The sequence below is a fragment of the Salvelinus fontinalis genome, chromosome 13 (genome assembly GCF_029448725.1).
Source record: "Salvelinus fontinalis isolate EN_2023a chromosome 13, ASM2944872v1, whole genome shotgun sequence".
Classification (NCBI taxonomy): domain Eukaryota; kingdom Metazoa; phylum Chordata; class Actinopteri; order Salmoniformes; family Salmonidae; genus Salvelinus; species Salvelinus fontinalis.
The window spans coordinates 3,976,925-4,003,485 of NC_074677.1; the positions used below are offsets into that span (position 1 = coordinate 3,976,925).

Genomic DNA, 26,561 nt, shown 5'->3' on the forward strand with positions numbered 1-26,561 from the left:
CTCATTCATGGTGGATGAGGACAGATAACTGACATACATGCTTGAGATCAAAGGGAATATGATATATAAATGTGCTTAAAATAAGCAAACGTAAAATGGTAAAGACTAGATCATATGCAGTTGAAGAGCCCTTCCCCATAATCTTTTCAAAAAAGCTCAGACTCTTTGTTTCCTTTCCTTGTAAAATAATTTCCAATAAACTTTATTTATACACAAACTGAGTTTGAAATCGCCATCTTTTTAACACATACAATAAAAAACATCTCTAAAAGACAGCAATGGCCTTCCCCGGGTCTGTCAGCTACCATCTTTACACATAACTTGTTTTCAACAAATGATCGCTGTATAATACAATATTACAATGTGCCCTCAGTGGTTGCCTCCCATTTTTAGGTTTTTGTTTAACTTGTCAAACACAGTGCATTCATTATCAATGTCTATACATCTCTATATTCAGAGGACGAGTCCTAGAGATAAGAAATATTAAGAAAACAGCAGAAAATAAATAACAAAAGGACTAATATCAACTGCTACACAATTCATTTCATTTTCGTAGTAGTATTTTTATTTTATTTTTTACAGAAAAGAAGTTGTTCTTAAGGCTTCTGCTGAATCATGTGGATTGTTTAACCAGGAAATATAAGGACCACAGAAATAAAACTGCAATGACATACTGCCCTTTTGCATCAAACTTAACAAAACACAGATATTCAATTCATCACCATCATTCAAGAAAGTCTATTCTTACTACTGTACCGAAAAAAGACAAATCGAGAGGAAAGTCATTGTAAAAGAAAGCAAGTAACCAGAAGGTTGTTAGTCTTCCAACATTCCATCCTAGTCTGTTTGAGGGCGCATTTAAGAAGCCATTCAACACACACTACGGGAATAGCTGGCATCTCCAGCATTCAGATTATTCACAAGAATGTTTCAGCAACTGGTTCTGGAATGTACTCTGATGGAAATACCACATCCATGGCTACCTGCATGAATTGTTCTTATTAGTAGTAGTCATTTCATGACCGTTGTCAATGAGATTATATATATACACCCCAGCTCATCCCATGAGAGAGAAGTCGTGTTCCTGAGAGCCCTGCTGATGAAAGCGGAGCAGGGCTGGGGTGGAGTGTTGAATGCTGGGGCTAGAGGGGAAAAACAGTCTCCAATTAACAAGATTTTAATTTTCTTCAATTAGGCTCAAATCTAGTTCTGTACAATCCCTCTCAAAGACACTCGGCTGACACTCTTCTCGATCAGGGTCCTCCTCTTCCTCCCCCTCTTCACCCTCCTCATCACTCTCGCTTAGAGGTCCAATGCTCGTCCTTCCCAGCCCCTCTGCTGGTGAACATGATCCTCTGAAATCCCCCCAAAAAGGCTCAAGGCCCATGCAAACGTCCCCTCCAGAAGCCAGCCTCCCACGCTCCATACAACTCAAGGGGTCGGTACTGCGAGTCTGGAAAGACACAAATAGAACAGATCAAACAAGGCCTTGTTTACACATTTTATCATGCCTCTAGAAATAAAAGAGCAGTTTACATTCAGGATTGTATTCAAACCACACATGTTCTCTATTTACAATAAAGAAATAGATATATCAAATGAAACCAAGTTGATATAACTGGCTAGGAAGTGGAAAAATGTAGCATCATACATAATATCTGATTCTTTTAACATGGGCGCCAAAGTTAGTTTTTCAGTTAAAATGTGACAAACTGTAGAAACAAAGGTAATATGATACCACATCTCCCTGAAAATGAACTGTGATAGTATCGCCAAATTGAATATATGGGGCTGAACTGACAAAAAACTGTAGAGGTCTAAGCCTAGTCTCGTATGCCCGACTCAAACTCTTCAAATGACTGTGGCTTTTGAAAGAGACTATTCTAAACTTAGCTAGAACACAACTGTTTTACATATACCACACGCACACGTTTTAGTGGGAAATTAACAACTTTTTAGTGTAGTATTCTTAGTATTTTTTTAATGTCAGGGGGTGACTGGAAGCACTAAAAAGGGAAGCCAGACTTTCTCAAAGACATTCAGCAGCTGCATGCAAAGTATATGCAAATAAATTCCCGTGAGTCTTGGTGTACAGTACAACAGTGGGCTGCCATTGCCTACAGCCAGGGCCATTGAAACCCTGCCAATCACCCAAACTCAAGGGCTGAGCCTAGGGCATGGGGGGTAGAAGAGACAACTGTGGCCTGAGACAATGGGTAACAAGAACAATTATAGGCAGGTGTGGTCTGGGTGACAGTTTTGCCTCATGTATGTCTACTGATGTTATAAAAATGAATGGTCCATCTCACTGATGAATTGGAATGTTTCTTTGTTACAGTATGGTTAAACTGTGTAGTTTGACAAGCTTAACAAGAATGCCTTTTAAGCCTTAACCTTCCTCTGGCTAGAAGATGGCATGTTCCACCTCCACCAATCTACATACGGAAACAATTTCTATTAATTTGCTGACCCGCGGTTATCTTTTGTTTACCTGAGTCATCTTGGTGAAATCCAGTACTGGCCGGGCAAATGGTCTGTCTGGGTCACGGCGTCGCTTCAGGCCCGGTTTGAGAAGAAGCAGGTCGCAGGGCTGGGAGTGGCAGCGTGGGAGCTGAGGGGGGATGGCTCGGCGAAGAGAGGACGGGGTGCTGCAGGCAGAGGAGGGCGAAGCAGGCACAACTGGAGGGGGTGCTGCACGTTGGGGTGGAACTGGAGGCGGGGGCAGGAACTGAGCAGCAGCTTCTCTGATAAGGACAGGGGACAGCGAGAAGCGTCGCTGCGGAGGAGGGGGAGGGTGGAGCGGGGAGGGAGAGGATGAGCAGGACGACGGAGAGGGGAAGAAACAGCAGCAGGCGCCTCCTCCAGCAGTGTCACTTGGGTCCCATGGGAAATTCCAGGGCAGTGGGGAGTCAGGGGAAAGAGCAAGGCTAAAGAATGTGGGGCTTGAAGAGGAGTGTAGAGAGGAGTTTAGAGACGAGCTAGGAGCACGAAGCGGACAAGGCCCCCCCGCTCCCCCTCCACTGTGGCATTGGCGATTCACAGGTGTCCAGACCCTCGACGCGCTGGGTCGCCAGGTGTAACGGCAGCGTGAAAGGTCCTCTGGCACGGACAGTGAGCGACAGTGGCGTTTCGGGGGTGGCGGAGGGGGAGGGGGTGCACCGGGAAAAGACAGGTCCGTTACTGAGGTGCTTGGGACCAGGGGCCGGTGCAGGGCTTCCCCCTCTGGGAGGTGGGTTTCGGGGGAAACCAAAGGGACAGGGCCGGGGGGGAAACTGGAGCTCAGCACACCCTGCAGGCCAGGCTTGGAGGGAGGGCTGAACTGCCAATAACTGCTCTCTGTGAGGATAAAGAAAGATGATACCATTAATATAAACTACTGTCAATATTCATTTAATTAAATTGTGAGAAAATGGACAAAGGGCAATTCATTCCTGATGCAATGTAGTTGCAGCTTGCTCTTGACAACAACCCACAAAGAGAGAAGCGGTACCATGATTAAACTTTTACAGGGAGCTGTTATGCATTAAACACAGTGGACTTGGTCCTTTAAAAGGGAAATTTCACCGCTGGTCTTTCACTGTATATGTCCATTAATACGTTAAAAAACAAGAATTTCCAGGCCTCCCGAGTGGCGCAGTGGTCTGAGGCACTGCATCGCAGTGTTGCGAAGTCACTACAGACTGGGGTATCTGTATTCCAGTCATGTGAAATCCATATACTAGGCCCTAATGAATTTATTTCAATTGACTGATTTCCTTCTATGAACTGTAACTCAGTAAAATCTTTGAAATTGTTGCATGTTGCGTTTATATTTTTGTTCAGTGTACAGTTGTTTATCTAAACAAAAATCTAGCTAGGTTTCATAATTCGCTGGCTAGACTTTTCAAAGCAAACTAATGTAATTAGCCAGCTGCTATTTGGCGATGTGATTTGTAACTTTGCAAGCTAACGTTAGCTACATTAGGTTACGTTAGCTACAGCCTATCGGACCGTATCTAACCATTAGCTAGCTAACAAACTACCCCATGAGCTAAAGGTACTGGCTTATGTGTTCTACTTACAGAGTCCGATCCCATCAACATCTGCAGCGGCATCAATATCAAGCTCAGGACCTAGTGTAAGTCACATTTGCTAAAATTTGTTCCATGACTCCATGATGAACAAATAAACACATTGGACCCAGTGGATGAAAGCTTTCAGCCAGGAACAAGCTCAAGCTCAACATCATCTGACTGGGAAGAGGAAAAGACTGCACAGGGCTGGCAAGAGCCAAAGTGTATAGTCTATGAGTCCAAGGTCAAGGAGCTCATGAAGTTCTGCCAGACCAGCTGCCATTGCCCAACACAAGGTTCACCAGTTAATGAACATTCAGGACTCTGCCTGGAACGTGCAGCCAACACAACATCCATATTCAGTAAGACTGATGTTGTAGTATTATACAGAATGCATAGTATGCTCACAACTGCATTGTGGTCTAGATATTGCTAGCTCTTGTACATATGTATATAACAGATTTATTTTATTGAGAATCTTATTTACAAGTGTATTGACGAGTGACTAAACGATTCCAGCTGCATCAGAAACCAAGCAAGTGTTGACTTCAACTTCATGATCAATTTATTGTGATATTCATGTAATGTTTTTTTTGAAGTAACTAACAACAATCTTTATGCGAAAACAAATGATGCAGGTAGTTGGTGTATCATTTACACTTTAATTTGTGGGCAAGTAAACATGTTTCAATAAAACAGTAGATTAGTCAACGTAGCATATAAGTAGACTTGGATTCTATTCAAAACAAAGTTTATTTGCTCTGGAGACCGAGGTGAGTTTACACAGCAGTACACAGGAACAGTTGTATGACATACACTGAGTGTACAAAACTTTAAGAACACCTTCCTAATACTGAGTTTTGTACACTCAGTGTATATACAGTAGAATAAAAATAAAATTAATACGACAGTTTTAAAAAGGGAATATTTGCATATGGTGTTTGGTGGGTGCAACGAGGTGTTCGCAGTCACTTTGAAACAAGTGGAGATTGTTGTTATGGACTTTCCACATCTCATCTAAAGTCATCAACTTATTTGTCCATCGTGTGAGGGATTCATTGCTTTAATGGCCCCAACAACACACGCAGGTGTAACGGATGTGAAATGGCTAGCTAGTTATCGGTGGTGCACGCTAATAGCGTTTCAATCGGTTACGTCACTCGCTTTGAGACCTTGAAGTAGTGGTTCCCCTTGCTCTGCAAGGGCCGCAGCTTTTGTGGCGCGATGGGTAACGATGCTTCGTGAGTGACTGTGGTTGATGTGTGCAGAGGGTCCCTGGTTCACGCCTGGGGCGAGGGGACGGACTAAAGTTATACTGTGACATTGATGCTGTTGACCCGGATCACTGGTTGCTGCGGAAAAGGAGGAGGTCGAAAGGGGGGTGAATGTAACCGATGTGAAATGGCTAGCTAGTTAGCGGTGGTGCGCGCTAGCAGCCTTTCAGTCGGTGACGTCACTTGCTCTGAAACCTTGAAGTAGTGGTTCCGCTTGCTCTGGCTTTTGTGGAGCGATGGGTAACGATGCTTCGTGGGTGACTGTTGTTGATGTATGCAGAGGGTCCCTGGTTCGCGCCCGGGTCGGGGCGAGGGGACGGACGTAAAGTTAAACTGTTACACAGGCAAAGGAATTCAGTGTTCTGTGCCTAGCTTCTCTCCACATAGAACAAACTCCAAAAATAATTTGTAGGCCACCAAACTGTATTGTCTGTAAGATAATGACAACAAAAAAATGCCTTTCATGGGCAATCGTTGTGTTCTGTCTGTATTCCTACTGTAGCAACACGATGCAGAACATAACACATCTCACAGCCACACATTAGCTAGTTAGCTACAACACACAGGTATAGTTACTCAAAAACTAATATGAGTCATTCCTTTACTCTCCATCCAAATGAATTCCTTTACTCTTCATCATCAAAACATTTCTCCAGCTTTGATCCTAATAAGATGCAATGAGGTTAGCTAGCTATAACAGACTACAGTACATTTTAGGTATAGCAAACAAAGCTGGTTAGCTCAACTTGCCTAGCTTGGCTTGTAGTGGTACTAGTAAGCCCCGTTACGGCCGAATCGATCACAAACTTACATGCTGACCAGACCGGACACGTCGTGTGCGCGAGCGTCGCAAAATAAATGTAGAAATCCATGTTATTCAATTATTTCACCCACACTGCTCGCGCGCGCCAACCAGCGTCTGCGTTGCCAAGGGCTAAAATAGAACTCATTCCTATTTCTGACGCAGATCGCGCTGAAAGTCAGTAAAAACAGCGGTGTGCAGAACGGCATCTCGAAACGCACAACTCGTCGGTGCTTGTCACGAATGTGCTATTGCAGCAGACGACCACACCGGGTTCCACTCCTATCAGCTAAAAACGTGAAGAAGCGGCTCTAGCGGGCACGCGATCACCAACACTGGACAATTGAGGAGTGAAAAAACATTGCCTGGAACATGACAGCGAGTTCAGTTTACTTGAGTGTCCTGCGCAGTCCATACATACAACCAAACAACTACCGACCTCATACCCATATTTGTTTTTGTTTTTCTCCTCGTTTGCACACCAGTATTCCTACTTGCACATCCACATCTGCACATATATCACTCCAATGTAAGTTGCTCAATTGTAATTACTTCGCCACTATTGGCCTATTTATTGCCTTACCTCCTTACTTCATTTGCACACACTGTATACAGATTTTTATATTGTGTTATTGACTGTACGTTTGTTTATCCCATGTGTAACTCTGTGTGGTTTTTGTTGCACTGCTTTGCTTTATCTTGGCCAGGTCGCAGTTGTAAATGTGAACTTGTTCTCAACTGGTCTACCTGGTTAAATAAAGCTGAAATATATATATATTTTTTTTTAAGTCCCCAGACCTCAACCCAATAGAGTATCTTATAGATGAGATGGAACGGGCTGTTCCCAGCAAGAATGTAGTGCCGTCCAATCTGCAGCCATCGCGTCAGCATGTACCAACATTCCTGTGGAACATTTGACACCTAGTAGAATGCCCCAAATAATTCAGGCTGTTCTGCAGGCAAAGGGGGATGCGACCCAGTACCAGATGGTGTTCCTAATAAACTGTCCGGTGAGTGTATAGGCTAGAGAGAATCAGCTTCCTTTCCTGAAAGTAGGCTCTAAGATAATGAATTGACAAGGAAAGTACTGTATGAAGGGGACAGCTATGCTGTGGTATGAAAATGACATTGACAATCATACTAAATACAATCATACCAAATACAAGTATGAAGTGTAAGTGCTTCTACACCTGCATTCTAGCTGTTTGGGGTTTTAGGCTGGGTTTCTGTACAGCACTTCGAGATATTATCTGATGTACGAAGGGCTATATAAAATAAAATTGATTGATTGATGTAGTGATAGCTGACAAGTACAGGCTTTGAGGAATCATCCCTGCCAACTGTAGTTTCTGTTTTAGGAAGATTCCCTTTGCATGATCCACTCTAAAGTACATGCATGCAATTGATCAGGTAATGTGGTTTCCTGCTTGGGGTGTATATAAAACAAGGGGTGGTGGAGAAGGAAACCCTTCCCCAGGCACCATAGTACTGTTGTTCAGTCTATTTAACTTTATTAGCAGTAGCCTACTTTTTGAGAAGTGGAAAATGCACGCATCTCTAGCCCCAGTGCCCAGTGGGGTTGCCTAACACTCTCTCTCTCTCTAATAATGGCTTGAATAATGGGCTAGTCCGAGGAGTTTTCTAGGCAGAGACCACGGCGTGTTATTTAAAGATGAGAATGTCAGCTAGCATTCAGACCGTATGACTGTGCACTCTCAGTAGCCTTTTGAACATATGGCTAGCTACGCTACTCCCCAGGATAGGCATTGAGTTGGGCAGCTAACAGGTTGTTTGTTGAATCCCCTGATCAATCCATTCCTGCGTCTCATATTTTACATTACAAAATGACTGTGTTATTATGATATTACAGTGGTTATGATTACCATATTTCAATGATGAATAGAAATACACCTTGCAAATCACCTCGTCATCCATATACCACTCTATCGAAGGACAAGAACATCTGTAAATTATCAAAAACGTTGTGGCATGTAATTTGGCTACTGGTCTATTGTGTCACAACATTTTGGTGCAAAATAATTTCCTAGGATAACTATATGAGCTAAAATGCTGAACATGTATGCAATGTTTGCAGTGCCAGTGCACTCAGTTGTATTGATTTCTATGCCACCAGTTTAGCGAGTGGTTCCCCCAGTGCTGACACAGAGCAATTGACAGAAACCAACTGTTTTTCAAAACGTCTCTGCAAATGAACATAAAAAGTAGTCTTGTTTTTTTTTTAAACAAGGTGAAATTAGATTACTATTGGTTGTTAATAGGCTACTGGGTGGTTGTCGAGTTGTTTTCTAACAGTTGTTTGCCCTATTAAAATGTTTCATATACTCCTTTCAACAACCAATTCCCTTCTGTAATTTGGAATTCACCCCCATTACCCTGTGCTCGTGTCAACATGGCACAGTACAATGCCAAAATTACAAAGCGTAATGCAAGGATTGCTGAATCACAGGCTAAGTGGCTATACTTGTACATACTCACCAGGCATCAATCCATCTGTAAGCCAGCAAATTCCTAGGTTGTTGGGGTCCAGCAGAGACTGGAAGACATACATGTTCATTTAGAGGAACCACAGCACAGAAAATAACTATCAGCAGGAGAAATAAATGGTCCTAAACATGAGGACTATATTACAGTCAAGACAAGGGCATGCTAGCAGTCATAGGCTGACACAGAAGTGAAGAAACCTTACCACGTTGAGAGCCGTTTGGTGAGTGTTGCCGTCCAGAATATGTTCCGCAGACGCTCGACGATCAGTGTGACCATGGCATGGTTGCGAGGAGTAGGGGAGGTGGGTGAGGTGGAGGGTAAGGGGGATGGGTGACCCTCTGTCTGTTCGTCCGTCTGATTGTGAGTAGCCGAGCTATTCTGGCACCTCCAGTACTCCTCTGGGCCAGGTTGCCCTGCCCAGTCTCACTGGGGCATGTTCATCACTGTAGTCAGCTCACCTGAAGGGAGAAATCAGACACACAACAGGAGCCCTGTTACCACTTTTGTCTTCTCAACAGGAAAAGGCAGTACAAGGGTCACCTTCATTAAGCTCCAAAACAGGAGCAGGTGTTTAAAACGGTGGTGGTGCCTCTTAAATGGGAAATCTGTCTAAATGTTTTAGGACATTTGCAATAATCCCATTTTCATCATATTCTGTACAGTTTTCCATATTGACTTTGGTGACCCATCCCTTTCTCTGTCAAAAGTCTCCAGACCTAGAAGATGGAGACTGACATTGAGATACTCAACCACTGAACAAACCTTTAGGAAACATGCACATTAACATGTGTTCAGACACACACTATGTAAGTGCAGAAAGAATGGTGACAGGTGCCTGGGGAGAGCATGAAGCCTCAAGGTGCCTGCTGTTCAGAGCTTACCTGCCTGATGAAGCCACTCTGGGTTTCTTGAACAGTCCACGCTATCCGGAATCCCTTGGACGTCCCTATCCCATTGAAATTAAAATGTAAAATGGTTAGGGTAAGGGTTAAGGTTATGGACATCCCCTAGATTCCAGATGGCATTGATCACTACGCACATGTCCAACAACCAGAACATTTAACCAAAAACGAATATCTCAACCAGTAACCTTAAAAGGATACTTTGGGATTTTGGCAATGAGGAAATGTATCTATTTCCCCAGAGTCAGATAAACTTGTGGATGCCATTTTTTATTTCTCTGCGTGCAGTTTGAAGGAGTTAAGTTAACTACAGCTAGCGCCATGATTGGAAGTATATGGCAATAGAGAGCAATAGTAATAGCGTCTTTTTATAGGCACTAAATCCGCCATTGTTTGTTGAACAAAGTCTATGGAGAAAATGCATGGAGTTGTTTTTTTAATATTGTAATGAAACAGGCTTGGAGCAGGTCTCGAACCCTCGACCTTCTAGCCCGAGGTCCGGCGCGCTATCGACTGTGCCGCAAAAGCATGCTCGTGCAGCAGAGTCGATTTCCGCGCTTATAAACCCAGGGTCGTTACAATATTTTGTTGATAACTACCGAAAATAAGGTCTGTGGTAAGCAGGCTTAGGAGATCTTGTACGTTTTGTTCTACGATATAATCTTCATCAGCTAACGTCCCTTTCTGTGATTTTTTTAAGCATGTATGTAATAAAGCACAACAAAGCTCATAAAGGCTTCATAATTCACGAAGGTCATGTTAACTGATACCTCATAGAACAAAACGTATAAGATCTCATAAACCGGTGTTAAACGGCAACAATAATGTCTGAGGTTATTACAAAACCCTATTCTTTCCCCATAGGAATGTCTGAACAAACCAGAGATAAATCATTCCGTTTTTTTAGGACTACAAGCTGGCGAGCTCAATGAACTGGAAGCCTATGGTATCTGCTAGCATGCTAGTAGATACCCATAGACGTCCAGTCATTGCACTAGCAGATACCCATAGACGTCCAGTCATTGCACTAGCAGATACCCATAGACTTCCAGTCATTGCGCTAACGCTAGTTATCATTGGCTCGCAAAACTTACTCTTACTTCATACTGGACACCAACATAAAAATGGTATCCACCTGACTCTGGAGAAGATAAACAAAGAGCCTCATTGCCAAAGTCCGTAAGTATCCCTTTAATGATGGATATGTACATTTGAAAGGGGGGTCATACTGAGGTCCAATCGTGCAAATTATTTTTGTATTTATTATGGATCCCCATTAGCTGCTACCAATGCAGTAGCTACTCTTCCTGCGGTCCAGCAAAATGAAGGCAGTTAACTTATATACAATGAAAAACATTACATTTCAAAACACATTAAGTGTGTACCCTCAGGCCACTGATTTACAACACAAAATCCATATGTGCGTGTGTGTATGGTGCGTATGTTATCAAACTTGCCATAATCTATCAATTGGCACGCTCTTCTGCATGATAAAATTGCCAATGGAACAGATTGAGAAATAGCTAGTTTGTTCAGTAGCTACCATTTGGGGGGGGAGGGGGGGGGGGGCATTTGGAAAGCCAGAATGACGGCTACATAGGGCTAGCTAGTAGATAACACAAACTGGCAACCCTGTAGTCCATTACAAACATATCCAGTGTGCAATAGTAGCTATTCATTCACAATTATTATATCGTAGTTTTGAAGGTCGGTCTAAACCCGTTCACATGATATTAAGCATTCTCATCGCTATATCAAATACAACTAACGTTAGCTATTCCGCTAACATTGGTAGCTAGTTGTGGATGTAACGTTAGATCCACAACTAGCCGCACTGTGACAATCTGATGCTATGGTAGCTAAGTAGCCGGTCAGTTAACGCAAGCGCAAATCGTAATGTCTATGGCTAGCAAGCTAACGTTAGCTCAGCCTACGTCCATTTAACTGATTATGCCGATTTGCAGACAAACACATACACATTAAAATCAACATAGCTTGTTGGCCTTAAATTAGTCATTTACAATGACTCCCTCCCCACCATCTGATTCAATCCCTAGCTATCGAGGCTCGCGAGCTATTGCATGCATTTATTGCTACACCCTAGGACCTCTGTGCTGTGTCTAGGACGCGTGCTAGCAAAACACGGCCATGCAGAATATAATGCAGGGAGCTATTTTCTGATTAATGAGGCTGGTACCAATAACTTTTAACGGCTACTTGATTTAATGTCGTTCTTACCTTGACCAAGAACCCCACCGGAACTTAGGCCTTGCACACACGGGTTAAATACTGCTCATGAAGGATAAACCCAATTTGTAGCCTGTGCAGCTCCCGACTAGTCAGCCGCGCTAGTGTTCGGCTATGGGTCTCCGATGTATTGACCTATTAAGAAGCATAACATGTACCAGACCATTCGTCGATTCCAATATCTGGAACATAAAATTTAATATGATCAGCGTGCCAAATATCTAAAGATACTATCGCCGATTGAAAAATACATCGCCTACAATCAATTCATCCAGTCGTCCATTTAAAAAAAAAAAACATTCACACGCCCGTAAGCGATTGGAATTCATAAATAACATTTACCGTGAGAAGGGGGGAGGGGGGCAAGCATTGAGCATTCAATAGTTCAAACAAAATATAAGTCGACATTTAAATAGCTCGGAATTTATGCTGGAAATAAAAAGTTAGCTCAAAATGTCATTCATGTTTGGAAATTGCAAAAATTGGACTGAACCGACAAAACTGTTGTGGGACTTGTAGTTCGCTATATCAGGATCAGTTGTTTACGTGACAAATTGATAAGACCTGACAAATAGTGTCAGGGCCCAACATTGGAATCGATAACTTTTTATATTAGGCTCTAAGACGCATTGATCATCCCACAATACATTTGCGTCAAATTGGCGGGTATTGGTGTGGCAAGTAAAAAAAAAAAAAAAAAAACACCCTAAGCGTATAGTGTCATCTTGTGGCTGATTGGCGTAATGCAGTTAGTATGTTGGAGCCTAGTGCCATTTCAATTCATTGCCATGTCAATTTTCAACATATTCAATTTGGAACATATCTTTATTAATTTCGTTCTGCATCAGTACTCAGGTTGTACAAAAAGACAATTAAGAAGAAAAAAAAGAATAAAAAACTACTAAACAAAGTGATAGCATTTTCCCCATCGAAATTGTTTTTAGAAAAACAGCTAGGTAGGCAGGAGAGGATGGTGCATGAGACCGTATAGAGCCTGACAGTCAGTTGGGTCACAGACTGGTGAACATGGTGATGTGGCTGGTGAGCCAAACGCAACAAAGCTAATACATCTTATCTCTTTAGAGAGAAAACAGAATTCAGGCAGGTCAGGATAGTCCTGCTTTAGAGGATGGGGCAGTGAAAACCTAACATAACTAAATGTAATTGTGACAAAGGTAAACAGTGCAAAAAAAGTAAATTACAGTGGGTCCAAATAGACATCAATGTAGGTACATGATTAGTGAAGCAGTTTGAAAATGTGCAATACAAAACCATAACCAAAGTGTAAAAAGTGAACCCAAAAGTTGTAAATATTTTACAGCAATCATCCCTTTCATAGTCAGCACAACACCCAGTGCAACCCTGCAAGTCTATTAGGATATACCCAAAAGATCTACCGCTGTGACTGACAGCAATGATCAGTATGGCCTCCACAGTAGCCGGTCGCCCTGCAGGGGCGCCTGTTGATCGCGGGAGTGGTCAGTTTCCAGGAGAAATCTCAGCCACCCCACCACATTCTCATCAGCTGTTAGATGACTGCTAAAGGCGTACCCCAAGCCTGGCTGGGAGCATGGCACCTGAGGACCTGACACATCCACCTAGAGAGACAAGTCACAGTCTGTACAGTTCTCCAAATACAACAAAATCAGGGGGGAAAAATTAAACAAACAAAAAAAAAGAGAAAAAAAAGATGAAAACTGACACACCTGAGATCCATGGGGAAACATCCAGGGACTGTTGAATGACATTACTGCAGGTTTAGAGGAGAAGGGGGCTTTGGAGTTTGACAGCATCCCTCTGGTCCGCTCTTTACCACTACAGTCTTCATATAACTCGCAATTCATCTGCTCAAGCAACCCCTGCCTGCATATAGTCAAGAATTGATCGGGTCAACTTAAGACAAGCAAATACTATTACAAATGTAAAGACACCCAATACCTACAGTTGGTCAAGAGGGTCTTGTTCCTCAGCTTCTCCATGCGGTTCAGACAGAGGGTCCCACGCATGCAGAGCTCTCCGCCAAAGGCGAACCTGCATGTCCCAGGAACGGCGGCTGTATTTTCTATATTTGTTTGGAGTGGATGGGTGCAGCCCAGAGATTCTCAGACGCCTTGTAATCAGATAGGGAAGAAAAGCATGAATAAATATTCCACCTACTCATGGAGACTTACATTTATAGCCAACTTTTAAGTTTCATCCAATAAATAGTTCAGTAAATGTGTTTAGGGCTTTTCACAGGCCATTAGTTATCCTTTAGAACCTAGTTACCGTGCCCTTTTCTGATTGCAAAAAAATACAGATAATAATCAGTTGTCATACTTGGGAACTTGCTCCAGGTAATTCTGGTAGCCAGAGGTGTTCTTGCCGTACTGAACCTGTTTCTGCCGTCGTTTCAGAACAGATTCATTGCCTTCCATGTGAGCTGGATCCAGGTTTCGTGGGGCCAAACGCATCCCTGCCTGGGACCTAGGGAAACAAGCCTTCAGGATTTCTACTAAGATTGCTTGAAATAGTGCATGGAATTTCCCATCTAAAAAGAGAACATGTGTAACAGTATAACTTTAAACCGTCCCCTCGCCCCGACACGGGCGCGAACCAGGGACCCTCTGCACACATCAACAACTGACACCCACGAAGCGTCGTTACCCATCGCTCCACAAAAGCCGCAGCCCTTGCAGAGCAAGGGGCAACACTACATCTAGGTTTCAGAGCAAGTGACGTAACTGATTGAAACGCTACTAGCGCGTACCCGCTAACTAGCTAGCCATTTCACATCCGTTACACTTGCTAAACATTTCAAAAGAGCAATGGTAAAAGGTTCAATTCAACTGATTAAGGAATTGAGGCCCTTCATATAGGAGTCCTTAACTATGCTCTTTAGGCTAACAAAAATAAATGAGTGGATTCCTACCTCCTGATACCATCCATGTCTTCCGTTCCAACAGCAACACTTGCAGTAGACATCCTAAGGATACATCGCTCAAGGATAGAGGCCCTGATAGGAAAAGCAATCAGACAAAAGTTCAGGTTCGAGTAATCAAGATAAAAATCAGGAAAGAAATTACCTAAATGTTTTCCTATGCAAAAAAAAATTCTCTAGTGTGCACTAACAAATAGAACCGTTATTAGAGCAGAAGTCCAAGGCAGGTGCTGGAATACCAGAGTAATGAAAAATACCTGCGCAGCTTTTGCATAGCAGGGGCAGGTCCTCTTTCTCCATTAATGGGGGAGGGCGGCATGGCTGGGGCTGTATTACTGAAAGGGACAGGAAAAATAAAGTAAAGGGGGATACCTAGTCAGTTGTACAACTGAATGCAGTCAACTGAAATGTGTCTTCTGATTTTAACCCAACCCCTCAAACAGAGAAGTGCAGGGGCTGCCATAATCAACAGCCATGTCTTCAGCACCAGGAGAACAGTGGGTTAATTGCTTTACTCAGGGGCAGAACAACCTTTTTACCTTGTCAGCTCGGGGATTCAGCAACCTTTGGTTACTGGCCCAACACTAACCTTAGGCTACCCACATAAGTAACTAGTGATTAGGTGGACTTTTGCCCAGCTGAACAAACATTTAATTGAAGGCATAATTATGGTTAGGAACAAGGGTTAGATGAGAGTTCCGGTAAGGGTTAAAAGTCAGGGAAAGGCACAGAAGTTAGTTGGGGTTAGCGCACTGCCTTTCGTTTTCTGCAGGTCAAATATTCTCTAAAAGTACACCAGACATTTGTGCCCAAAGCAGTTTCTCTGGGTAAGTTTAGTTTGACTGTTGTCGTGCTCAAATCAACAAAAGAAATGTACCTGACCAGACTGTCATACACAGAGCTACATCCTGGGAGAAGCCAAGGTTCAGGGCTGCTTGGATAAGAAGGTGGTCTGGACCTGAAGCCTGGGGGCAGCGCTGGAACGCCAGACAAAAGAGGCATTGACCAACCCCTAAAATAACAGTACACAGGGAGAAAAATGTGATTCAATATAAGTGAATAGTTTTTTTTCCAATTATACCACTTAACTTTGAGGGTAGACTATACCATTTTTCAGAATAAATTACGTGACCTTGTTGTAATTTGTGAGAAAAAGAAAAAAAAAGAAAAGATCTAGCGGTGGTCCGCCACTTTATGGTGATGATTTTCGGCCATTAACATAAGAAAACTATCCTATTCATCTTCAATGTAGACTCGATTTAAACTACACCTGATAGAATGACAAACAAAAAAAAATACAGACCTCGGCTCCATAAATGGACCTTGAAATGCGGATTCCACTCTTGTTGACATGATATATTTGGCTGCAGCCACGCAGTAAATTCACCAGTGCGGCAAGGAAAGGTTTTAAATGAACGCCAGGTGCCATCAGGGCGGGGCTGCAGGGGTGTGGCACCTGCCCCATCTTGGGTGCGTTCAGTTCGATTGAACGTTGGATACGTTGCATAATGGTTTGTTCTGAACGACATGCTTCCCCAAAACGCCAACACCCGTTTCAAGGTGCATTTATGGAGCCGAGGTCTGTATGTTTTTTGTCATTCTATCATGTGTAGTTTAAAACTACTGTATATTGGCTGAGTAACATTTTGTTCCCTGCTCCCTCCCTGCTATTTTAGGGGTTTGCTATAACTTTGGTGCTCATGAAAGCACCATATGTTATAGAAATCTGTCAGTCGATGACACAGTCAAAGATTTTGACGCATGCAACATCTGAGCAGGGGAACAAGACCATAGTTATGGCTAAAACCCTTATTTCTACAATTTGTCCTTGTTCAAGAGGATCAAATCCATAATGTATCGTTGGTAAATTGTGACTGACTGACTGATTTACAAATAATAATGAGTAGGGCTAGTTATTTAGAATGCAAGGTTCTTTGTAGATCAGTCAGCAGACACCTGAACTGAAGGCTGCCATGACATACAAGTCCAAATATAGAGTTATATGGGGCGAGATGCCCCATAGGGTAGGTTGGCCCCCACCCCCCTGTAATTCTCACAAAAACCACATGATGTAAAAAAAAAAGATCAACTACAAATGCCATAATTCCATCAAAACGATTTTGAGGTAAGTTTATAATTTCAATTGCAATTTAGAAAAAGTTATAGATATAATCCAAGGAAGTTAGATCCATTATTATTTATTAAATGTACATGTAGGGAAGCCTTAAGATAAATCTTCCACTTTTTTAGAGAGAAAAATGTTGATTGTTTTTTAGTGAAGTAGTAATATGTTAGATTAGTATGTTGGGGACAAGATGCCCCTCCTGAATGTTGGTAAGAAAAATACATGTTTGCAACAAACACCCTAAATGAGCTCTTCTCTGTTACCGGTGGGGACTGGATACGGTGCAGGCAGTGTCCGAGGTGGGCTCAAGAGCTATGCTCAAATTTAACTGTCGTGGGATTCATTTGTGACCTTTGTGTCAATAAAAAAATCTGGGAAAATGCCATTGTGTTAAGTTATTGTTATGAAATGCTTAATGTGTGTGTGTTTAATCAACATTTAATCAGTTAAATTCCAATGAAAAATATCAATATTACAAACTATTGAAAACCGTTTGCTCTTGAATTCATTTTAAAGACTGCTGGGATATAAAACCTTGCCTTATTCAAATGATGATGAGTTTAGTTTAACTGTACATAATGGAGTGTAAGGTTAAAGACGAAAGATAATGTATTTGCAAAATAGGTAAAATTGTATTTTTTCAAAAAAATAGGGACACTTCTGTGAAACCCTATGGCATAATCTTCTATTAGCTGCCCCTTTCCTAAAAAATAAATGTTAACATTTAAACTGTAGGCATTTATTTTCCTTTATAGTTTGCTACTCTAAACATGGCCAAAAATGTTTCTCCAAACTTTGCTTTTTTGTTTCAGCTATTAGGCATTGGGGGGGGGGGGGGGGGCTCTTACCCCATGTTACCCTATCTTCTTAAAATCTGCTAACTTTATGCCTAACGATAAACTTAAATTAAGACCTTATGCCTAACCCTAAACTTAAACTTGGCCCCCAAATGACAACCTCACAACTAAATTCATTAAATTTGACGATATAGCCTATTTTTACTTTGTGGCTGTGGTAGGCTAACTAGTGACAACCCTTTGGTCCGGCATCCCAGTACGCTTAAAGTACTTAATTTAATAGCTAGCTAATCTTATCTGATGTACAGTAGATAATAATGATGAATATGATTGTTTACCATAATGCAATGCATTCGATTTTTCCATTTCATAAAAAATTCTAAGAAAGGTGTCAGCTTTTGTTTAGAAATCCCATTATATGACGAATCTATGACTTGATATGAATAGGCCATTTATTTTTCCTAATTAAAACAAGGCGCTCGACATAAAAACGACAATATACTTCCCATCCCCAAAATATTGCGACAGTGACGTATTCCAAAACGTTGTTACAAACAAAATGGCGTCCGGCAGTGGGGTATGTATCGTCTAAATTCGCGAGGCTAATTAATCCTAAAGGTTTTAGAGTGAAATCAACACGACTTTTGTATGTCATAATTCGTGTGAGAGTAGAACGTTTGAGATAAATTCTAACTTTGTAAAATCACCAGCCATTATGTACGTAAGCTAGCCGTGCTAACTAACTAGTAAAGCTTGTGACTGTTACCAATGGCTGTTTGTTTAACTCATTGATTCTCAAAACTCTCCTCTGGACCCCCCCAGATGTTTCACAATTTTGTTGTAGGCCTGAACTAGTTCACCTGATACACTTAGTCAAGGGCTTGATAATTAGTTAGTCAAGGGCTTGATAATTAGTTTACAATTTTAATCAGATTTGCTAGTTCAGGAATATTTCAAATACAAGATACGGTTGTTGGTCCCCAGGAGGTTTAAGAACTATAGGTAGGAAGTAAAAACTATAAGTAATTGTGCTTGAAGAAATTGTTCTGTCTTGAAATGTACTGTCATCATGCATTTCTTAAACTAACTTTTTTTTGTTTTGTTGCTAAAGTCCAGTGGTGGAGGTAATAGCAGCAAGAATGATTTTCGACGAAAGTGGGACAAAGATGAGTATGAACAACTGGCTCAAAAACGTCTCGATGAGGAGAGGGACAAAAAAGATGGTAATTATCCATTCGCCCCTGTAACTAACACATGGGAGTTAATAATACAGATTAAGTGTTTCTACCTAAACCATCAAACTATGGAGGCAAAATTCTAAGTGAAAGCTTCCAACTGAAATTGATCCCCACGAATCGATTAATTCCTGTGAGTAATGAATAGAGAACAAACACACCTTGAACATATACATAATTATCATGCCCCCTTCTCTCAGGCAAGCCAGCGCCCCCAGTCAAGCGGGAGCTCCTGCGACACAGGGACTACAAGGTGGACCTCGAGTCCAAGCTGGGTAAAACCATTGTTATCACCAAGACCACACCACAGGCTGAGATGGGCGGGTAAGAGGCTGGCATCCAAAGATGCTCCTGAAATGAAGTTGACACTGTATTGTCACTCCCTTATCTAAGAGCTGTATGCATTATATTATTTATGGATACAGATTAGCCCTAATTGATGTCATTGTCTTTTTGACAAGTGATAAAGGCATTGAGTGCTAACCTCTTCTATCTAATGTTCAGGTACTACTGCAATGTGTGTGACTGTGTTGTGAAGGATTCCATCAACTTCTTGGACCACATCAATGGAAAGAAACGTGAGTATGCACAACATTGTCATCTACATTAGAAGTGCAGTGTATGGCCTGCCGAGCGGCGCAGCGGTCTAAGGGACTGCATCGGAGTGCTAGAGGTGTCACTACAGACCCGGGTTCGATCCCGGGCTGTATCACAACCGGCTGTGATCTGGAGTCCCATAGGGCAGTGCACAATTAGCCCAGTGTCGTCCGGGTTAGGGGATGGGGTGGTGCTTTACTTGGCTCATCGTGGTCTAGCGACTCCTCGTGGCGTGCTTGGCGCCTGCAGGCTGACCTCGGTTGTCAGGTGACCGGTGTTTCCTCTGACACATTGGTGCGGGCGGGTGTTAAGAAGCTCGGTTTGACGGGTCATGTTTCACAGGATGCATGACTCGACCTTTGCCTCCCGAGCCCGTTGGGGAGTTGCAGCGACGAGACAAGATTGGAAAAGGGTGTAAAATACCAACAAAAATGTAACGTGCAGCGTAGATGGCTAAATTGGTAATCTGTTTTTTCATCTACTTTCTCCTCACAGACCAGAGGAATCTGGGAATGTCCATGCGCGTTGAGAGATCCTCATTGGACCAGGTGAAGAAACGATTTGAAGTTAACAAGAAGAAGATTGAGGAGAAGCAGACGGAGTATGATTTTGAAGAGCGCATGAAAGAGCTTCGAGAAGAGGTAAGTGATGGGGCTAGAATACTGTCAGTCTTACTCTGTCAGTCCAAATGGATCTAATGTGTATTATTAGTTCAGGTCAGGAAATAAATGCCTTTGCTGGTATGTTTAACAAGTGAGTATAATGAGTTTAATGATAATTTAAGCCATGTTAAAACAAATCGTGAAAGCATGTATCCCTGTCACTTTTCCAAGGAGGAGAAAGCAAAGGCTTACAAGAAGGAGAAGCAGAAGGAAAAGAAGCGTAAAGCAGAGGAGGATCTTTTCGAGGAGGATGATGAAATGGCTGCGGTGATGGGATTCTCGGGGTTTGGTTCCTCAAAGAAAGGCAAATGACCTAAAGACTTTATGCATTTCTTTACACTCTACAACCTTTCCCTTTCGGCTGATCAAAGTAAACTTTGCTGTCTGTAGTATTCTATCAGCCTGTTCCCAGATGTGCTTAAGTCAGCTACTTGTTGTCATGAGCACAACAGAAGGGTTGGCTATAGAGCAAAGCGTTCTGCCACCAGGTCGGTATTCTATGACTCCTCATATCCCCAAAACCCCCCATTCTATTCCCAAACCAGCTTCCCCAAAAAACTAAACGCATGCTGTACATACAGTCTGAGGAGTCCCTGAAACTGCTAGGTTTGTGGTTGATAGAATGGGATAACATGTCATAGTAATACAATTAGTAATTTATTGGGAATTTTATATCTGAATTTAGGGTAAATGTCCACAGATGTTTTAAAAATAATAATCATAACTTACAACAGGTTCCCATTGACCTTGAAGATTATTTTGTGTGTTCATTAGCCTACATTCCAGTAGTTGCACTACCTGTTTTTTCACGCAAATATAGTGGATGTTTATCTGCTCAAAGAGGTCAGTTATTGGACAGTGCATTTCATTTTATTTGCCTTTTCAACTGTTCGGCCCCCAAAATAACAACCTCATAACTAAATGCTTCCCTAGTAAATTCCACCTAGAAACATGGGGCAATTGGGTGTAGTAGTGTTGGCCTTACTCAAGACATCTGTGATTCATACAATAAATTGTTTGACTTTGTAAATATTTTGTACTGCCATCCTTCTCAATATGAAACTATGGTGCAAACAAAAGAGGATTACTCTGGAACATATATGCTTGCAAACAAATGTTTTAGTTATGCATTAAGAAATTGTTTAGAAAAAAACATTCAAATTATCCCCAGGTTTAACTTCATTGCCTCTGGATTGATGTTTCTGTCTGGGGTTAGTTCAGTGACTTCCTGGTGCCGTGAGGGTGCCTTAGCGTGTGTCTGATTTTGTCTATTCCTGTAAGACACACCAGGGAGAGAGATCTTACATTATTCCAGAGATAATGCATCATTATGCATACCAAATGTACCATTCCTCTTAGCTTCCAGTGCTGAAATGAATACCGTTGCTCTGCAGTATCTCACCTTGTTTTTCCATGAAGCGGGGGACTCGCAGCACTCCAAAACACATGAGTATGGAGAGAAGAGGGTACATAATAGCCACTGCCCAGAAGAATAACACCAGTGCCACAATGCAATTGTTCCCCAACACCTGGAAATAATAACAAAAGGAGAACCAACTCCATAAATGTTGTGCACTACAGCAATTATGCAGCAGAGGTAACTCCAACGTGGTTGTTTCATTCCTCACCTGGATATGTCCTCCAAGAGCCCCGTGATCAGAGAATAAACCAGCAAGCATCAAGCCCCAGGCCCCTGGAATTAAGTACCCTGACAGAGAAAGTGAGACGCATTATGATTCATGTGGGTTTTGGGGATGGGAGGCAATTTTTTGTTGTATTTCAATCAGAAATATGATTCTAACCAGAGATGATGTTAAGGGGGTCATCCACCTTCACAGCACAGAGGAAGCGGCGAAAGCCAATAAAGAGGAGAGATCCAGTGGCCCCACACATGACTGCCACACCAGGCATGTAGGTGTCTACTCCTGCACACACTGCCACCTGTAAACACCACAGAAAGACCGTACTCTGAGATCAGCGTAAAAACAAATGCTTAGTTATTGATTATGCACAAGTCAACACAAGCCCCATAGATGATGTGCAGTCACAACAGACCAACAACTCCCAAGCCCCGAACTGTTACCATGCCAGCAATGGCCCCAGAGAGCATGCTGTCGAGATCATAGTAGTTCTTATCGATGCGTTGGATCATTAGTCCGTAGAGTCCTCCGCTTGTAGCAGCATGCAGCAGGTTCACAGTGCCTAGCCCCAGTAACAGGCCCTCATCAGCATCCAACACACGGGGGTGAGTGCCTATCACCAGGCCCAAGAAGCCCAGCATTTGAAGGCATCCTCCCAGCACCACCATCTAAGGACAGTCATACACATGGGAGACAAGGAGTTGGTGGATGAAGAAGAATGCATCTACTTGTGTAGTCTTCAGATGGCCTTTGCACTTGTATCCATGACTAACAGGCTGTCTGTGCTCTGTCCGTTTGAAATGGGGACTCCAGCGTCCAGCCCGTGATCCTATAACCCGCAGTGAGACAGCTGCCGCTGCACCACCCAGCAAGAAGATCACACCGCTGCCTGCATAGTCCTGAACGGAAATGTGGGTCAATACGAGAATCTCTGCTTGTAATGCATAGTTAAATCCTGAATTTGATTATGGTATGTGATGTGACTGGTTCACACCTGTGATGGGTAGGAGGTGGAGGTTGGACTGAAGATGCCTTGCTGGTCCCAGACCCAGTGACAAGCCAGAGGGTAGATTATTCCTGAGGAAACAGAGAGACTCTGAACACGAGCAATATAACAAACCTCACCTTAAAAGTATTGAATGAAGGGAAAGTGGCCCAAAAACTGTGGTTTTAGAATCAGTGAGTGAGAATACCTGAGAAAACGTATGCGGATATGAGGTAGCCGATTGGTTCTGTCCTCTCGTTGGCAGCCCCTAGTGCCAGAGTAGTGGCCACAGCACAGCGAACATAGTTGAAGAAGAAGTTTACCATGTTTGTCTTGTTCAGTGTGAGGAAGAATTGGGTTCCGATAACAGCGTTGTGCTCCCCAAAGGCAAACGCATAGCCATGGAGAAAGAAAGCTAGCAAGGTGACAACTGAAAACAAACAAGGGATGGAATGGGTTAAAATAAGTAGTGAACTTAGGTTTATCCATTAGGCCGTTTGTTAAGTCGGTTGCATTGCATAAAAACATGAATACTTTTTTTCCAGCAGATTAAAGATCTTCATGAAGTAAACAGTCACCTACTCATTTCCTTCTTTGACCTGTAGGCCTATAGTTCATACTCCTACTCTGCCACATCAGTCACCAGGAAGTGGAAACTGCTATCGAAACAACAAGCAGCATGCATGCTATTGCCACTTCTTGCACTAACATGCAAGCATAAAGCTTGCAATGTGTTTATGGGTTGGTGTTGGTGGAGGCCTGTAAGCATGTGACAGCTACAGTAAGTATCCTGAGAATACAGCCTCATTTCATTCTAGTCACATTTAAAAAATATATTTAAGATGTGATACCTGATTCTTCACAGATTAAACACTCACACAATGCTCTCCTTCAAAGTTATCATTTTGATATTGCAAAAAGCACAGTTGCCTAAAAATGTATTTACAACTATGGTTGTGCAGCTCAATAAAAGCAAACCGACAAAAAATTACACTTCCATCAAACAGCATTGGGTGAACAAGTTCAAGTTGATCAATTGTAACAATTTGGCATATGTGTTTGCATCTCATGAAATGTAGATTTTTATAATCTCCTTGATTCCTTGATTATCTTCATACTGGGCAACAGAAACTACCAAAAAATGTCAACTTACATGTGTCTGCTACATTTTTAAAGATGACATTGGAGACGTTCTTTGGATCTGTTTTGCCTGCCTCCACAAACGCAAAACCAAACTTGAGGCCTGTGCAATCAAAGTTGAAAGTAAAGTTAGAATATATATTTTTTTTATCATCAAATAATAATATTATATTTATTTTATATAGCTAGCGCTTTTCATACAGAATCTCTAGGTCGCTTTATTTTTTATTTTTTAACAATTCAGGCAGCTGGCAGTTCATTGGAGATGTCTTCCACAGATCGATGATGATCCCGTTCAATAAAGGAGTAGCTTGAGTGGTGGTGGCGTCGATGGTACAGCCAGGGAGGGAGAAACATCAGTCAGACAGGCCAGGAGCTTTTCATCAGGCACTTCTGTCGTTGAAGTTCACAGTTACGGCTCTGTATAGGCTGGATCATCCACCACCGAAAGTGTAACACCCACCTGGGTCATCCTTCGGCAGCTATAAGAGCCTGAGAGACCACCACAGTTCGGCAGTTATCCTATGAGGCGAGCCTCTGTAATCCACTCGCACAGTCCACGTCCATCCAGAAACAGGGGAAGGTGTATAAAAAGCCGGTGCTGTGTTGATCAGGTGTTGCATGCATTATTCAAATTAAATTAGCCAGCTAGCTATAGTTAGCCAAGACAAGTAAACATACTTGCCATCGTCAGTCCTGCAACTCCATGAGTCACCAACATATGTTTTAGCCCAACCCTCAACAGGCTATCATCAACCCCCACAAAAAAAAATATATATTTTAAATACTTAAAATAACAAAAATATCAACATTTACAGAGCTCTCTGCCAAAGCTTCCTCACGGCGCCATGGCAACCACGGAACTAAGACGAGATAACAGTAAGATCTTACTTTACTACTCTAGCTAGCTAGCTAACGTTACATTACCTAGCTTGCCTGTCAGACAGACAGATTCATGAACAATACTCACACAATGCAAAGAAGCTGCAGAGAAGGATGAACGCATCATGGACAGCTATCGAATCAGGGAAAGCCATGTCAAAAAACTGTACAGCTAGCAAGCTGGTAGCATAAATAGCTAGCTACTAGCTTGCAATCTGGTTCGTTAGCGCAGCCGTTAGCTAACTATGCAATGGCAAAACAAACAAGTAGCCTAGCTAATGTTACACGTATAAGCACATTAGCTATGTGTGGTTCACGGTATCAGGCTCGCAAGTGACTGATCGTGATGGAGGCAGACACGATACATACATATATCCAGGCTAGGTTGAAGATAAGTAGCTAGCTAGCAAAGTATAAGTTGCATTTTTTCGAACTCGCATTCGGGTGCTTCTATTACGTCAAAGATCCTTACCGGTGTGATTAGCTAATCATTAAAAAACGTTTTTATTTATTATTATTCATAATACAAAAATATATTTACATTGCTACATTAAACATGTCTAACAAAACAAAACACAGGTATTAACAAGAAAATACTCAAACATACAAAAAATATCAATAAAATAATACAAAAAATAAACAATTTTAGTGTAATTGTATTCACTCTGAAAAAATAGTATTCTAATGATTCAGGAAAATGTTATTCTTGTTGTTATTCATTAGTGTTAATGTTTTAATAAGATAGTTGAATTCAATCAGAAAAAATGTGTAATTTTAGTATAGAATTTTGGACATTTTGTTTGTGTATGAAGTATTTGGCAACAAGAATACACTTTTTTACAATCATTTCAGTGGTCTTGTTATCATTGTAATAGTAACATATATCTTTCATGTCAAAAACCTATGCCGAAGAGAGCGCGAAATGCCTGTGTGATGGGTCGTTCGCGAACGAGTTGGCTCTAAGAACCGGCTCTTGTAGGTGAACGTTGGGATCCGGCTCGAATATCAGAAGATCCGAATCTATTTTTTTTTTAAATATTGAAAAATTAAGATATAAATAATCAAAATATTTAAATGAATAGAATTAACTAATTCAAAGAACGAAAAAATTTATAAAATAATATAGGCCTAAATGCTCAAGAGCACACACATTCGTTCTGACTGTTGACTCTCTGCTCAGACTAACAGCCTCACCTGTTGTTCCTGTCAATCAGACACGCAGTGTCAACCAATGAACCAAAGATGAATGAGGGAGGGCCGAGCCAACTCACTCACAGTCACACCAGAGAGAAGCAAATGTAACCACAGGACATGTGACAGAGTTGATGGACACCCTATGTTCATCAACGGACAGAAAGTTCCACAGAATGGAATATAATCACGTGCTATCAGAAACCGCTGCACTTGACCCCAGGTTTAAGAAGTTAGCCTTCAGTGATGCCAGAGCAATTGGTGAGGCTCTTCAAAGAATAACCTCAGCAGCAGGGAGGGACAGCCCCAGCAGTCAGCTGGCTCAGGCACCAGGGCAACAGGAAGAAGAAGGATCAGATGGAGCAGAAGCACCAGCAGTAGTGCCACAAGCGTCTGCTGTTTGGATGCTGTTTGACGAGAGAGCAACTGGGGATGCAGCGTGAAGGAATCCCTCAGCAGATGCCATAATGGAGGTCCGATCCTATTTGGAGGAGCCCCTCCAAAGATCTGCAGATCCTCTGAGCTGGTGGAAAAACATGGCCTCTGTCTACCCACGGCTTACTAAAGTTATGACAGAGAGACTCTGCATAGTGGCCACATCCGTT

The 26,561-nt window shown here is 42.2% G+C and overlaps 4 protein-coding genes across 5 annotated transcripts; 1 reads left to right on the top strand and 3 right to left on the bottom strand.

Moving 5' to 3' along the window:
- Positions 1 to 542: 542 nt before the first annotated feature.
- Positions 543 to 12,278, bottom strand: fam53c (family with sequence similarity 53 member C). Its single transcript, XM_055941455.1, is given in 7 exon segments — positions 543 to 1,453; positions 2,492 to 3,336; positions 8,625 to 8,682; positions 8,836 to 8,876; positions 8,879 to 9,091; positions 9,515 to 9,579; positions 11,774 to 12,278. Coding segments are annotated over 5 exon segments (1,251 nt in total). The 5' UTR covers positions 8,910 to 9,091; positions 9,515 to 9,579; positions 11,774 to 12,278; the 3' UTR covers positions 543 to 1,177.
- Positions 12,279 to 12,588: 310 nt separating this feature from the next.
- On the bottom strand, positions 12,589 to 18,126 carry slbp2 (stem-loop binding protein 2). 2 transcript variants are annotated; one of them, XM_055941458.1, is made up of 8 exons: positions 17,963 to 18,126; positions 15,580 to 15,714; positions 14,960 to 15,037; positions 14,694 to 14,777; positions 14,102 to 14,248; positions 13,725 to 13,892; positions 13,489 to 13,645; positions 12,589 to 13,380 (listed from the first exon to the last, which is right to left on the bottom strand). In XM_055941458.1, the coding sequence occupies exons 2-8, from the start codon at positions 15,702 to 15,704 to the stop codon at positions 13,201 to 13,203; spliced, it is 939 nt and encodes a 312-aa protein (XP_055797433.1). In that variant the 5' UTR covers positions 15,705 to 15,714; positions 17,963 to 18,126; the 3' UTR covers positions 12,589 to 13,200. The 2 variants fall into 2 exon arrangements, with proteins under 2 accessions (XP_055797433.1, XP_055797432.1); XM_055941457.1 differs by lacking the exon at positions 17,963 to 18,126 and adding an exon at positions 16,006 to 17,593.
- Positions 18,115 to 21,148, top strand: zmat2 (zinc finger, matrin-type 2). The gene is made up of 6 exons (XM_055941459.1): positions 18,115 to 18,201; positions 18,736 to 18,847; positions 19,060 to 19,183; positions 19,364 to 19,437; positions 19,952 to 20,097; positions 20,290 to 21,148. The coding sequence occupies exons 1-6, from the start codon at positions 18,184 to 18,186 to the stop codon at positions 20,428 to 20,430; spliced, it is 615 nt and encodes a 204-aa protein (XP_055797434.1). The 5' UTR covers positions 18,115 to 18,183; the 3' UTR covers positions 20,431 to 21,148.
- A 77-nt stretch (positions 21,149 to 21,225) lies between these two features.
- On the bottom strand, positions 21,226 to 25,251 carry LOC129867950 (putative ammonium transporter 1). Its single transcript, XM_055941456.1, has 10 exons — positions 24,854 to 25,251; positions 23,897 to 23,986; positions 22,952 to 23,173; positions 22,753 to 22,835; positions 22,532 to 22,657; positions 22,202 to 22,426; positions 21,921 to 22,059; positions 21,747 to 21,826; positions 21,521 to 21,647; positions 21,226 to 21,392 (listed from the first exon to the last, which is right to left on the bottom strand). The coding sequence occupies exons 1-10, from the start codon at positions 24,918 to 24,920 to the stop codon at positions 21,331 to 21,333; spliced, it is 1,221 nt and encodes a 406-aa protein (XP_055797431.1). The 5' UTR covers positions 24,921 to 25,251; the 3' UTR covers positions 21,226 to 21,330.
- Between the last annotated feature and the right edge of the window lie 1,310 nt (positions 25,252 to 26,561).